This window comes from Lissotriton vulgaris, chromosome 6 (genome assembly GCF_964263255.1).
Source record: "Lissotriton vulgaris chromosome 6, aLisVul1.2, whole genome shotgun sequence".
In the NCBI taxonomy this organism is placed as follows: Eukaryota; Metazoa; Chordata; class Amphibia; order Caudata; family Salamandridae; genus Lissotriton; species Lissotriton vulgaris.
In genome coordinates, this window is record NC_141694.1 from 1607097844 (window position 1) to 1607112339 (window position 14496).

The window sequence follows — 14496 nt, forward strand, 5'->3', positions numbered from 1 at the left end:
TTCATTTCAAACAGCAGCAACAACCTCCAGAGGTCCTATACTGGCACAGGCACCTCCTGGCAGGTCAGTACTCATAGCAGCAGAGTTCAGGGGAGCGGGGTGACCTTTGGCGATCTACTTCAAGCAGGGGACACGGCAAAGTCCTTCTCCTTTCCTTGGCAGAAACATCAACTGCAGGCCAACCCCACACAGCACACAGCAAAGGGACAATACTCCTCCTCAGTCTCTCCAGCTCTTCTCCTTGGCAACGGATTCTCTTGAATTCCAGGGATGATCTAAAAGTCTGGTGTATTGGGCCCCTATTTTTAAACAGTAAATATTTGTTCTCTCCTGGCCCAGGGCTCTGAGCCCAGTCCAAACCAGTTCTAGGGGGCACTTTGCAAGTGTACAACAACCTCCATTGTAAGTGTAAGACCTGGACCCAGACACACCACATGGGGTTGGAGCCGTCATTGTGGAAGGCAGGCACTGCCCTAATCAGATGCAGGTGCTACTCCTCCCACCACTCCAAATGCAGACCAGGCCTATTCAGCCTAGTGCTGACTCATCCAGACTCTTTGGAGCCACTGCACCTCTCCATCCCCTGTCACCCCAAAGACAGACAGTGAATACACAACCCAGCAAAGGCACAGAGGATGGCTAAGCAAGAAAATACCTACTTTCTAAAAGCGTTATTTTCAAACACAGAATGTAAAAAGCACCTTTCCTAAAAGATGCATCTTTAGATTCTGAGTTCAGTCACACTAAACTTTATTTTTCTACCTTGTTCCCAGGGGTAGTTATGTTTATAAGATGTTATAAGCAAACTCTCCATTCTATCCTACAGTAACAGATAACCTTGCAATAGTGAAAAATGAAATTGGCATTATTTCACTATCAGGACATGCCACACACATCAGGGCATGTCCTACCTTTCACATACACTGTACCCTGCCCACAAGGGTACCTTGGGCCTACCTTAGGGGTGACTAACATGTACGAAATGGGAAGTGGGTGCAATAGCCAGGTTGAAATGGCAGTTTATAAACTGCGCACAGGCACTGCGATGGCAAGCCTGAGTTACCTTTTCAGAGCTACTCGTGTGGGTGGCACAATCAGTGCTGCAGGCCCACTAGTAGTATTTGATTTATAGGCCCTGACACCCTCAGTGCACTTTACTAAGGGCTTATCAGGAAATCAAATATGCCAATCATGGATAACCAATCATAATAACAATTTACACAGAGAGCATATGCACTTTAGCACTGATTAGCAGTGGTAAAGTGCCCAGAGTCCTAAAGCCAACAACAACAGGTCAGGAAAAATAGGAAGAAGAAGCAAAACGTTTGGGGATAATCCTGCAAAAAGGGCCATTTCCAACATGTGTGTTCCTAGGTAGAGGGTCATTGCCTTTTTTCTCTCCTTCCCCTTGCTAGACTCCTGACGGTTGTGGTTACTGCTGCTGCTGTGTCCCTTTTGCCCTGTTGCTGCTATTTAATTTTGACCGATTACTACTGCAACTATATGCTGATTTATTTTGATTTACTGAGACTTAACTGAGTTTCATTAACTACTCTTCATGAGAATTTCTGCTACTTTAGTTTGACTTTGAGCTTTATGCTCCTCTGATCTCACTCTTTACCTTTTGAATCCGAACTCTTCACGGGTTCTATGAATTTAACACTCTGACCCAATCTTTAGTATCAGGAATTAGTCCTTTGTGGAACACGCTTAAATGTATTACTTCATTTTTTGACCTATTATTTATTGGTTTCTGTATACTTATTTGATTGATAGGCTAATCGAAATAAAAGTGACCAAAATAACTTTACTAACCTTTTAATGAGAATAAAGGATTTTGAAACGTATCTAAACTTGATTGATCTTAAACAATTAATTAAATTTAAGTTTATAATATCTGATTTGCTCTTTGACCCATAATACGATATTCATAGGTCCATCACCAATGGAGAGAAATTTCCAGTGTGGAAATAGGTGCTACTCTGCAAGTGATGGTAAATCGGTAAATGAATCTTATGACACTATTATTTAAGATTAATTTTGGGGTCCAGTCCTCGCTATCTTCTGTCAGGAGCACATAGAAATAGCGGTAGACAGTCAAAATATCGAGTTGGAAATATCGACCTACCATAATATCGAGTCTGAAATATCGAAGGAGCATAATATCGAAGGCAAGAATATCGTAGGACAGAATATCGACCCAAGGTAAGTAATATCGAAATACTTAATATCGATGTAAGTAATATCGAAGTTAGTAATATCGATAGCATATATATCGATGTTAATAATTTCGATGACACTAATATCGATATTTGTATTATTTTATAGTTTTTTATTATGTATGTGTTATATGTTTAATTTAAGTATTTAAAATAATTAATATTATATGTGTATACATTTTCTATAATAATATAGAAATTTATAAGGAAATTTGATGTTTTAGTACCGGAGCGGGTTGTGGGTTTATAGGGGAATAGGGTGGGAAGTAATTTAATTATGGTAAGTTGATTAATAATTAGTAGGATTAATTAATTAATTATAATTATTTGCTAATTAATATTGATTAATTGGGAAATAATTAATTGATTAATTGATATATATTTTCTGTAGCGGGATGTGGGTTTATAGGGGAATAGGGTGGGGAGTAATTTAATAATAATTAATTAATTAATATATGTTTTAAAATATTTATAACTAATTAATTGGCAAATAATTAATATTAATTAGTTAATTAATTAATATAATTTTGTACATATTTTAAATTAGTAATTAATTGGTAATTAAATAATATTAGTTAGTTAATTACATTATTAGAGTAATTTATTTATATATATAATTTTTAGTTACTGTTAATTAATTAATTGGGGAAAAATGATATTAATTATTAAATTATATTAATTACAGCTTATGTGCTAATATATTTAATTTATTGTTATTGTTAATTAATTATTAATTGCTAATTAAATAATATTATTTAACTTTGGGTTAAGGAGTATTTTTAGGGTTCAGGGTCATTTTTGGGTTTTTGGGTAAAGGGGTATTTTGAGTGTTTAGGGTCAGTTTTCAGTTTTTGGGTAAAGGGGTATTACTATTTTTAGGGTTCAGGGTCAGTTTTCAGTTTTTGGGTAAAGGGATATTTTTAGGGTTCAGGGTCAGTTTTCAGTTCATGGGTAAAGGGGTATTTTTAGGGTTCAGGGTCAGTTTTCAGTTCATGGGTAAAGGGGTATTTTTAGGGTTCAGGGTCAGTTTTCAGTTCATGGGTAAAGGGGTATTTTTAGGGTTCAGGGTCAGTTTTCAGTTTTTGGGTAAAGGGGTATTTTTAGGGTTCAGGGTCAGTTTTCAGTTCTTGGGTAAAGGGGTATTTTTAGGGTTCAGGGTCAGTTTTCAGTTTTTGGGTAAAGGGGTATTTTTAGGGTTCAGGGTCAGTTTTCAGATTTTGGGTAAAGGGGTATTTTTAGGGTTCAGGGTCAGTTTTCAGTTTTTGGGTAAAGGGGTATTTTTAGGGTTCAGGGTCAGTTTTCAGTTCTTGGGTAAAGGGGTATTTTTAGGGTTCAGGGTCAGTTTTCAGTTTTTGGGTAAAGGGGTATTTTTAGGGTTCAGGGTCAGTTTTCAGTTTTTGGGTAAAGGGGTATTTTTAGGGTTCAGGGTCAGTTTTCAGTTCGTGGGTAAAGGGGTATTTTTAGGGTTCAGGGTCAGTTTTCAGTTCATGGGTAAAGGGGTATTTTTAGGGTTCAGGGTCAGTTTTCAGTTCATGGGTAAAGGGGTATTTTTAGGGTTCAGGGTCAGTTTTCAGTTTTTGGGTAAAGGGGTATTTTTAGGGTTCAGGGTCAGTTTTCAGTTCTTGGGTAAAGGGGTATTTTTAGGGTTCAGGGTCAGTTTTCAGTTTTTGGGTAAAGGGGTATTTTTAGGGTTCAGGGTCAGTTTTCAGTTTTTGGGTAAAGGGGTATTTTTAGGGTTCAGGGTCAGTTTTCAGTTCTTGGGTAAAGGGGTATTTTTAGGGTTCAGGGTCAGTTTTCAGTTTTTGGGTAAAGGGGTATTTTTAGGGTTCAGGGTCAGTTTTCAGTTTTTGGGTAAAGGGGTATTTTTAGGGTTCAGGGTCAGTTTTCAGTTCGTGGGTAAAGGGGTGGTTTTTGGGTTCAGGGTCAGTTTTCTCGACTGTTGCACTCTCTGGAGTGGGAATAGTAATTTTATCCCTACGCTATCAAACGCTTTCCCTACTGTTCCACTCTCTGGAGTAGGAATAGTAATTTTTACCCTTACGCTATCCAACGTTTTATATAATTAATTGTTAAAATATCACATGTTTATTTTATTTTTTATATTACTTACATTTTATGTATGTTATTGTTTTATGTTTGTACATGCATTAGTAAATTAGAATATATTTCATTAATTTATAAATTAGTAAATTAATTATTAATACTTATTGTTCAGTACATATATATTATATCTTTACTGTATATATTTAATTAATGTATTATTAATATATATGTTTTATTTATTAATTTTAAACATTATTAGATACTTTTAAATATGTATATTTTATTTATTAGTGTTATATACTTACTTTTACATTTATATATATTAAAAAAAAATCGATATTTTTAACATCGATATTTTTTACAACAATATTATTTTTTCGATATTTTTGTACTTACCATGTTGTAGATAGGATGTCGATATTTTTGCCCTCGATATTGTTGACTCGATATTCTTGTAGGTCGATATTTTTGTAGTCGAAATTCTGTCATAGATCCAGAAATAGCTATGGCAGGCAGACCGAATAAGGCAAAAATGTTGTGCACTGCCCTGTAGGAGCATGTTCCTAGGAGTGCATACTCCGAGTCACATAAGATCAGTCACTGCAGACAGAAGCCCACTGCAGATAGTTTTTTTGCATCCAGAAATCAGGAGGCGGGCGACTAGCCTTGACATCGATAGTCTCCTGCCTGAATTGAGAGGGTTTGCATGTATGATTGATAGGCTCTAATAACTGAAACCTTGAGAAAGACCCAATTTCGAAAATAGGGTGACAAAAATATTTTTCGGCTGTGTTTCACACAAACTGCTAGGTACAACCATTCATGTCATATGTGATAATAATCCAGTGGTCAATATTATCCAAGGAACTTATTGGAATGTACCAAGATTCTTGTCCAAGATAAATTAAGTATACACATGTGCCAAGCCTCATCATTTCAACTAGGAGAAAGTTCTTATTTTGCAATTTACTGTACGAAATGGTAGAATGATTAGCCAGTACCTCACTATAAAAGGTACATAAGGTCCTTTACTACTTAACTGTCAATCTATCTGCGATCCGGTTCAAAAAGTATTACAGACAATAAAGAGTTAGAAACTAGGGCCCTTAACCCTAAAATAACACGACCAATAGTAACCATGATTAACCCTTTTGTAGCCAGGAATCCTCAGCGATTATCATGACCCATGTTGATGATGTGCTGACTAAGTATTGTTAAATTAAAGTGGGATCTCTGTGAAGGATAAGCACAGTCATATTAGACACATTCTCTTGCACATCCCTTAATGCTCTTTGGCCCTTCTTTTTATGCCTGAAGGTCATCTGATTTTAAAGGAAGGGCTCGAAGCAAGGATTCGAGCACTTCCATGAGGAGCCGACATGGATTTGTTCGTCATATTCCTACATATGAGGGAGGGTCCCAGGGAGGTAACAAGATGGCAGCTGAACATTGCTGAGAGCACCACCTTGTGCCACCTACTTCTGCTGAAGGGCATCCTGGTAGTGCTATGCTCTGCTGTGGCCCAACCCTAGCGATGTAAGCTGTCAACCCATGTTCCACTGGAACCTTTGCACGACTGCCACGTAGAACTCGATATCAGCATTGAGTAAGTATATTCTATTCCTTTCTACAGGGTATTCACTTTAGCACACACTTCATTTTGGATCACTTACAAAAAATATAGAAATAACTCGTTCAAAACAGCTGTGATTGCAGCTTCAATTTCTTTATTTGCTGGCAATACATATTCACTGAATTTGAATCAAATAACATACATATTTGTATGACTGTTCTAGCAAGTACCTAATTAAAATATTTATGTGCAAAGTCAGAATAGTACATATTTAGCAAATATCTCGAACCTCATTTAAAGTTGCAACATTTTTATTTTATTTAAAAAGCGTAACCACCATCTCTAAATATTGATATGCATTTTTTGACCAGCACTTTTAGATTGACAGACATAGTTTTGGAAAGCACAGTTCTCAAATCACCAGACAATGTTTTGACCCCAAATCCCCATGTTCATAAACAGGAGCACACACATTTAGCAGGCAGTGACTTTAGATGCTAGATAGATTTCACCATATAGGACGTTTCGGGCTGGAAAATGAGCAGGCTGTTACAGTGAATGTATCTATGTCTGTGTGAATGCCTGTTCATCTTTTACATAATTGTAAAATAATACATAATATTAATGTCAGTCGTGACTCCTGCAGGTGACCGCGATTGAGCGGTGGGGTGTGAAGTCGATACACGATGAAATAGGATTTATTTCTTTATATAACTTTCCCTATTCCATCATCTATCGACTCCCCCCCGCTCCACCGCATTTACCTGCAAGAGCCGCGACTGATTAATGTGACTCCGCCTCCCAGCAGTCATGTGCAATCACAGCATTTCCACCTTGTTTACCATGGTTGTGTGCAGCAGCACAAGCCTAGGGCTGCCATAGCATATGCACGTCACATAATCGCTTCCTTCATCATCTGTTTAATACTGGTGCTTGAAAATGTAACTGTAACCTGTTGAATTATCTGAATAAAGATCGGTAGGCAGCAAGTTCAGCGCATGCACAGTTTACCCTGAAATCCATGGCGGTGGTGCGTTCTTCATCCAGCCTTCACTTTCTACCCAATAGCACTTTTCGTCAAACAACATATAGCTTGGCAAATCCCAATTCCAAGGACTGACTTTTTACAAGACCAATGAGGCCTAATTTCGAGTTTTATGTTTAAAATAACTGAACAGATCCTCACATTCTGCCAGCATATAGGGTTCTACCTCCATTAACACAAGTGGATATTATCTATCCCACAGATGGGCTTCTGTTCATTCATGGTGTATGGTCTTACAGGTGTGGTGAGTTGATACACTTCTTATTCTTCAAAACTTCATCCTGGTGTCCCCTTGTCAAACTGGTGCAGTCTGAGATCCTGAGGTGAGGTGACTGAGGGGCCTACTGGCTATTTTAAAGCCAGCATGTGCAATCCCAATCTGTAAAACAACCTCCCCGAATTATAACCATACGGTTCCAACTCCCTTCATACCCCTTTCTCTAACTTTGCAACCCCCATTTTGGGTTTCAGGGTGGTCGGAGAGGTTATCTGAGGTAGCATGCTTCTGTGCAGTATGAAAGGCGAGATACTGCAGTGTTGCGTCAGTAATGCAGAGGTGAATCTCCACCAGCCTCGTGAATTGATGTGAAAGGTCTAAAGATGGATCCTGCTTGAGTGGACTCCCCTTACCCGTATCTCAACAGCCCTGGTCTGCACACAGCAGGGTTACCTAGTAGCCTCTGCTTCAAGTAAAAAAAGACTGTGTTGGCTCCTAGGTCTTGTGTGCTCTCTCCTGTAGAGGTGTGGGGACATGGACTACTACCCACTCCAACGGGGACTCTCAGAGCAAACAGAACAGGTGGACCGCTGATGCAGGACCTGCAACTGACTCGAGTACTCCTTGTCTAGGCTCTCCGTGTTCCTGACCTAATGGTCCTGTGCAGTGTTGCTATTTTATGGATGATGGGTCTCATTGAATGTGCATTTCTTTTAGCACAGAGAAGACACTTTAAAGGATGCAGTTTTTAATTCTGCACCCGTTGTTCCACATATTCAGACTTACACATCTCATATCTTCATTTTTCATGGCCCCTCTTTAATGATTTTGAGTAATGCTGTGGGTTACAGGTTGGTGAACTTTCAACAGAAGCTATTTCCATAATAGGTATTGATCAGAATACCACAATTAACTGGTGCTTCGTACACACCACATGGTCCTGGTCGCAAGTAACTGCCTGCATAATGCATTCGCTGGCCTTAACATCAACAAAATATGTTGTATGTCTTACAGACGGTTATCTGATTATCACAACCCTATGCTGTGTTGGTGCTGTCAAATTAGCTTCTTAGTGCACCTGGTTTTGTTTTTATGATTGCTTCAATCTACGTTATGTTTGCAGGCACTACATTCTATGGTTCATTTGGGCTAATATTCTGGGCACTGAATGTTGTTGTTCAAGAAGAGTTAAAGTTTGATAGCAAAATGCAAGCCTTGTCCATCCCCTCCCTTCTTCTAGGTATGTTTGGTTGTGATTTGCAGCACAGTAAGAGAACTTGTTCTTCTAAAATTTTAGTTCCACAGATTTGCCATCTCCTTTCCTTAAAACTAACGTATAAGTTTCTTGCATCAGACCTCAATGCTTTGGCAAACTCTTAAGATTTTCCTGCAAGTCTTAATTCTAGGCCTGGCTGTCTCACCAGATCTTGGTACATGCTGGAATGGAGTCAAGCAGATAAGCCTTTTATTTGCTCTGTAAGTCAGATGTCCCTGAGACCCATTGTATGTTTTAAACAGCAATGATGATGCAGCTGATGCATGTCTGCGTTTCCTGCAGCTTGTTTCGATGTCTAAGGCTAACCATCGTTCAGTTGTCTACTGGATGGCAGCTGTCAAAATCTGGTGGAAGGCAGCCGCCAAATTATAGCGGATGACATCTGTCAGCGTCTAGTGGAAGCCAGCTGTCAAAGTCTAGTGGATGGCAGCAGTAAAAAGTCTAGCAGCTGTTTCAGTCTAGTGTGTGGCAGGTGTCAAAGTCTAGTGGACGGCAGCTGTAAAGGTCTGGTGAATGGCAGGTGTCTAGGTCTAGTGGATGGCAGGTGTCAAAGTGTAATGGACGACAGCTGTAAAGGTAGAGAGAATGACAGATGTATAGGTCTAGTGGATGGCATGTGTAATAGTCTAGATAGTGTATGGCCTGTGTCAAAGTCTCATGAATGGCAGCTGTCTAAATCTAGTGGATGGCAGCTGTCTGAGTCTAGTGGATGGCAGGTGTCAAAGTCTAGTGGGTGGCAGGTGTCAAAGTCTAGTGGACGGCAGCTGTAAAGGTAGAGTGAATGGCAGGTGTATAGGTCTAGTGGATGGCAGGTGTAAAAGTCTAGTTAGTGGATGGCAGGTGTCAAAGTCTAGTGGATGGCAGGTGTCCAAGTCTAGTGGACAACAGCTGTAAAGGTCTAGTGAATGGCAGGGGTATAGGTCTAGTGGATGGCATGTGTAAAAGTCTAGTTAGTGGATGGCAGGTGTCAAAGTCTAGTGGATGGCAGGTGTCAAAGTCTAGTGGATGGCAGGTTTTGAAGTCTAGGGATGGCAGCCACTAGTCTAGTGGATGTCAGCTGCCAAAGTCTAGTAAATGGCAGGTGCCAAATTCTAGTGGATGGCAGCCGCTAGTCTAGTGGAGGCCAGCTGCCAAAGTCTAGTGTATGGCAGGTGCCAAAGTCTAGTGGATGGCAGCCGCTAGTCTAGTGTATGGAGGGTGTCAAAGTCTAGTGTATGACAGCTGCTAGTCTAGTGTATGGCAGCTGCTAGTCTAGTGTATGGCAGCTGCTAGTCTAGTGCATGGCAGCTTCCAAAGTATAGGGTAAGCAGCTGCCAAAGTCCAGTGTATGGAAGGTGTCAAAGTTAATAGCAGCTTTCCTTATACTCTTGCCTATTTCATAATGTTGGTTTTAGGGTTCGGCAGAAGATATCTTTACTTAATGCATCAAACCAATTTAAATTTGTCCGTGGTTCATGTTGCCTGAAACAAAAATGCATTTGAGAGAAAGAAAACTAATGATGAGCATACCTATAAACAACTAAAAATATTTGAATTTGGAGGAGAAATTTGAAGTCACTGGGACAAAATACATTGTGACAATTTCTATATTTCCCTACAAACTACAGAGCACTTTAATGATAATAGCAGATTGGATTTTCTTTGCATCTATATAGCCCTTAGTACCGCTGGGGAGGCCCCACAGATGTTCATATTTCTTAACTTATTGGTACTTACATAAATAAGCTTGGGAAGGTGGATGAAAGACTGAGTGGTCTCCCTCAAATTTGATCTTTGCAGGTGCACTGGCCTATTATAGCCCTGGATATTTATATATTATGAATTAGGTGAGAAGTGGAGAAGTGTGGCTCACTGGTTAGAGGATGCAGACCTGGAAGCAGAGGTCAGCCCTGGACCAGGGTTCAATTCCTGGCTCGGCGGGGTCTTGAGTCCTAAAATGCCCATGGACTCGACAATTCTCGCTCTGGTGCCTACTCGATTCATGGGTTCACACTCTGTGACTCTGGGCAATAGCTTGCTTAATCTCCACAATGGCCCCTCGCGGCAGGATGCCTGGTTTTCACCTTGCGGATACCCTGCCGGGGTTATCTCACAGGGGATTACCAGGACGGGTTCCTTAAGCAAGCGCTTAGAAACCGCTTGGTGATTGGCGCTATATAAATTCCTGTACATTTAGTTTAGCAGTTTCTGTTACTAGATAATGATCATGAAACAAACTTATTATGAACTTAAAAATAAAGCTGTTGAGCTATTTATTTTATCAGAAATACAATTATTTTTATATAATGGAGGATTTAGCTCAAAATATATTTTATACATGGAGGTGGCAATGATAAGTTCATTCGACCTTTATTTTAATCACGACTTACTGCATTTATGTGATGTTTTTGAGATTATAAAATCACTTCTTAAATTATATTTGATTATTCAACACGAATGGGTATATTGTCTTTCTGGTCTATTGTCGTTCTCTTTCCCATGACCTGAACATACAATTTCCTGAGCAAATTTAACTAAGCTATTCGCTTTTTTACAATACGAATATGATGGAGCAGCAAAACAATTCAAGGGATGGTTAACACATAAAAAGACAACCTTAAAAACAACATTGAAACTCAAAGAAGAAATTAATGGATTCAGTCCAAAAACATAAAGAAATAAGTTTTTGTTGAAAACAGAAACAATATATTGTGTAAGTGCAAACTTCATGGGGAACAGCATAGATCTAATGTATGATATGTTCAGGGAATGGTTCGGAAAGGTTTTCAACTCTTACACTGCCTGAGGTTTATTATGAGAAATAATTTTAATTTGTCATTGCTTACACTCTGAGGGCCTCATTTACAATATGTTGACGCACGGCAGCACAGCAAGCCTTCCTGCTGTGCTGCTGTGCGTCGAAATAAAAGGGCAGGAATGCACCTGTATCTACAAGATACAGTGGATTCCTGTCCTTCTCCCCCTGTGCTGGCGCACAAACAGCAGCCGTGCACCAACGCAGACATAGTTGCTTCATTTTGCAAGGATGCCTGCACTAAGGGAATGATTGTTTTTGTGTAGGAAGGTACACAAAAACAATCATTAAAGTTTATTTTCCTATAAAGAGGAAAAAACTAAGAGATATAAAAGTATTTCTCCTCGTTGCATCTTCTTATGCCTTCCATGGGGAGGCGTAGGATTCTGAAGCATTCCCGGCTTTACAAAATGTTATAAATCTGGGAATGCGTCGAGTTCCATGGATCTTGGGTAGAAACACCCACAGCAACACTCATAGAATGCCTCTTTCACACAGAGTTAGGCGTGAAAGGGAAACATATTTACAAGCCACATAAATGTACTAAAGTCACGCAGGGTGACTTTACATGGCCTTGTAAATATGGAGAAGCTTATTGCGCTGTCGGTATGCCAATAAAAGTGACACACCGGTGGTGCAATGGGCTTGTAAATTAGCTCCTCTATGTGTAACTTAAGAAGTGGTTTCAAATCCTTGTCTTCCCCCCCCCACCACACAAAATCAATCAAGAACACTTTTAATTAAAGTGAGAAAATAGTTCTCAGGTCAAGCGTTGATTTTCTGACTCACTCTTGCACGAAACTGTAAAATTATTTCAAGGGAATAAACCGAAGGAACCAGGAAATCTAAATAAAACTTCACGTCAAAAGTGTATTTCTTGTTATAGAATACTGATCATAAGCTTTTGCATGTAGACTTCGACCTTCATTTTACACTAAATGGCTTTTATTACATTTTCATATGTAAACTTTATCGCAGAGTGGAGAAACTGAACAGCACCTTCTATTTAGGATTATACCACATATTAGTGCAGAAGGCCTAGTTGTGTGCACATTTGTATGCCTCAAAGAATGGTGGTGGGCCGTGTTCACAAGATGTTTGTGGGCCATGTTCATGAGACGGTTTCACAATTCTCTTGGAATGACGGTGAATGGGAGTATCGGACTGCTTGACTCCAGGTCCAGAGCAGTCAGGAAGCACTCGACAGCTGCCTCACTTTTGCCTTGTGCTTGTAGGGCTTCTCCTAGGCTGTTCCAGGCCTCGTGCGAAGTGCTCTGTATCTGGACTGCATCTCTTAGAACCTTCTCTGCTAAGTTCCTTCGACCTAGCCTGTTGAGTATGAGACCCTGCAAGAGAACAACAAACCAACATTAGATTGCAATGTGACAACGACTGAGGATTATTCAAAATGGAGGTTGATGGAATCTTGATTTCATACAAGTCAAAGAAAATTCCCACAACTCATTGAAGATGAATCGTTCATCCAACAAAAGAACAAGCCAATCATACTGTTGACAGGACACCTTCACAAGTTGAATCGTACACCAGTCTGACAGGCAAACTTAGAAACCACTTGGAATGCCACCCTCGGCTTAATGAACGTACTGCAATGTCTTACCAATGGCAGATGGTGTTATGCAGATTTGTAGAGGCCTCTATCAACCGAGAGGGTATCTGGCGCTGAGCTGGTGTGAGGCTATTCAAACTTAGGGCCCATTGGGACTACGCAAAAAGCCAGTTCTTCAGTGATATATGGGTATATGTCATGAGTGACATGACTAACAAAAGCTACACAGATACTCAAATTAGTTGAACCAATTTTGTGAGTGGCATATGCTGTTGGTGTCACTTTCTTTAGGCTAGTCCTGTCATGTATGCCCCTTTTTACATACATTGTCCCATCCATATAATAATGGTTATGAGGGGTGACCTTTTACCTATTAACTAAAAGTCATGTCTCTTCGTAAACAGGCTCTTAGTATATTATCAAAATAATTCTGTACCCAGGCACTGCATAGTTATTCTGTATAAGGGTCACCACTTTTTTTCATCCTTGGCCAACAGCCCACTGTGCATGATTGCATTTGTTTGGAAAAACATTTATGATTGTTTTCAAAACATTTATGATTGTTTTTAAAAAAAATATATTGATTCTAGAAGAAACCCTGGAGTGTCCACTCTAGTATATAAGACCCTCATTCCCCCCTACAATTCAGAGAAGAAATATTTCCAAGTTGACACATGCTGAATCTTCAACCCCCACCGGTCTGACATCCCAAGCGGGGTGTCATCCTCATCGCAGAGACGGGGTACTTCGTTCTCTACCATCAGGTGAGGGGGTTGGAGCTTCCCTAGGGGATTCTTGACTACTTACACATATGCACATATACATGCTACATATTTAGGTCAGATACATTTATGCAAATTACGTAGGGTGCGCATTATAGGAGTATGCAAATGCTACTGTTTTATCTGAACTGTATACGTTCATCTTCCTAGCACTGTGGTCGAAATGTATCTATTGTTTACCATATTAGCACTTGCGATTTCTATTGTATGCTTCTGTCTCCAAATTGCCGCAGCAAATAGGTTTTACACAAGACTGTCACTGGACCAATAAATACTTATTGAAAACGTCCTAATCGCCATCCTGTGTACTTCCTGAGAATAAGCAAGCACGAGTGACTAAGTGAAAAGTACTGTACTGTTTTCCACGATCCCTAAGGAATCAGTGTTGTCATTGTCAGTCGTTGCTAGAAACTACCTACACCACTGTAGAATACAGGGGCATGGTAGTGGCACTGTAGAGCTAGCTGGTCTAAGTGCTGGCATATCCTGTGGGGAAGCCCAGAGTCAGTTTGGATACCAAGCCCTCAGTTTAGGTCATCCAAAACGTGCAGGTCCTGGGGATTCATATGAACTACATGGCATTAGAGGGTATTTAAGAGCTCTTGTTCTTAAATATTGTTGAAAATAAAATGTTGCCCTTAGTTTTTTGTGGCCTTAAATTGTACTCCATCTTGGTTAGTATGTCATAATTCAGATTAAAACCTAACATTTATGACATGACAAACGCATGAAACAATTCTACACTAAAGACTAATACAAGTGTACACTTTTTGATTCAGAAACTATTAAAATATTTAAAAAAATTAAAGAATGAGTCTTTGTAACAAGCAAGGAATATTTTGGAAAGTGCTGGGAATCTGAGTCACAAAGATGAATTCACACTTGAAAAACCTCTAACTGGCACACAGGATATAAACTCCTGTTTCTAAAAGGTTGAGGTATGTGAAAAAGCTCTCTATATATGCATTATCACCTCACCT

At 39.6% G+C, this 14496-nt stretch overlaps 1 protein-coding gene across 1 annotated transcript in view; it reads right to left on the minus strand.

The window, feature by feature from the left end:
- Positions 1-12078: 12078 nt before the first annotated feature.
- TTC7A (tetratricopeptide repeat domain 7A) overlaps positions 12079-14496 on the minus strand; it is a 1603679-nt gene continuing 1601261 nt past the window's right edge. The window contains exon 20 of the mRNA XM_086927774.1: positions 12079-12513. Within this exon, the coding sequence (XP_086783900.1) occupies positions 12292-12513 (222 nt within the window). The 3' untranslated portion in view covers positions 12079-12291. The remainder of the gene's footprint in view (positions 12514-14496) is intronic.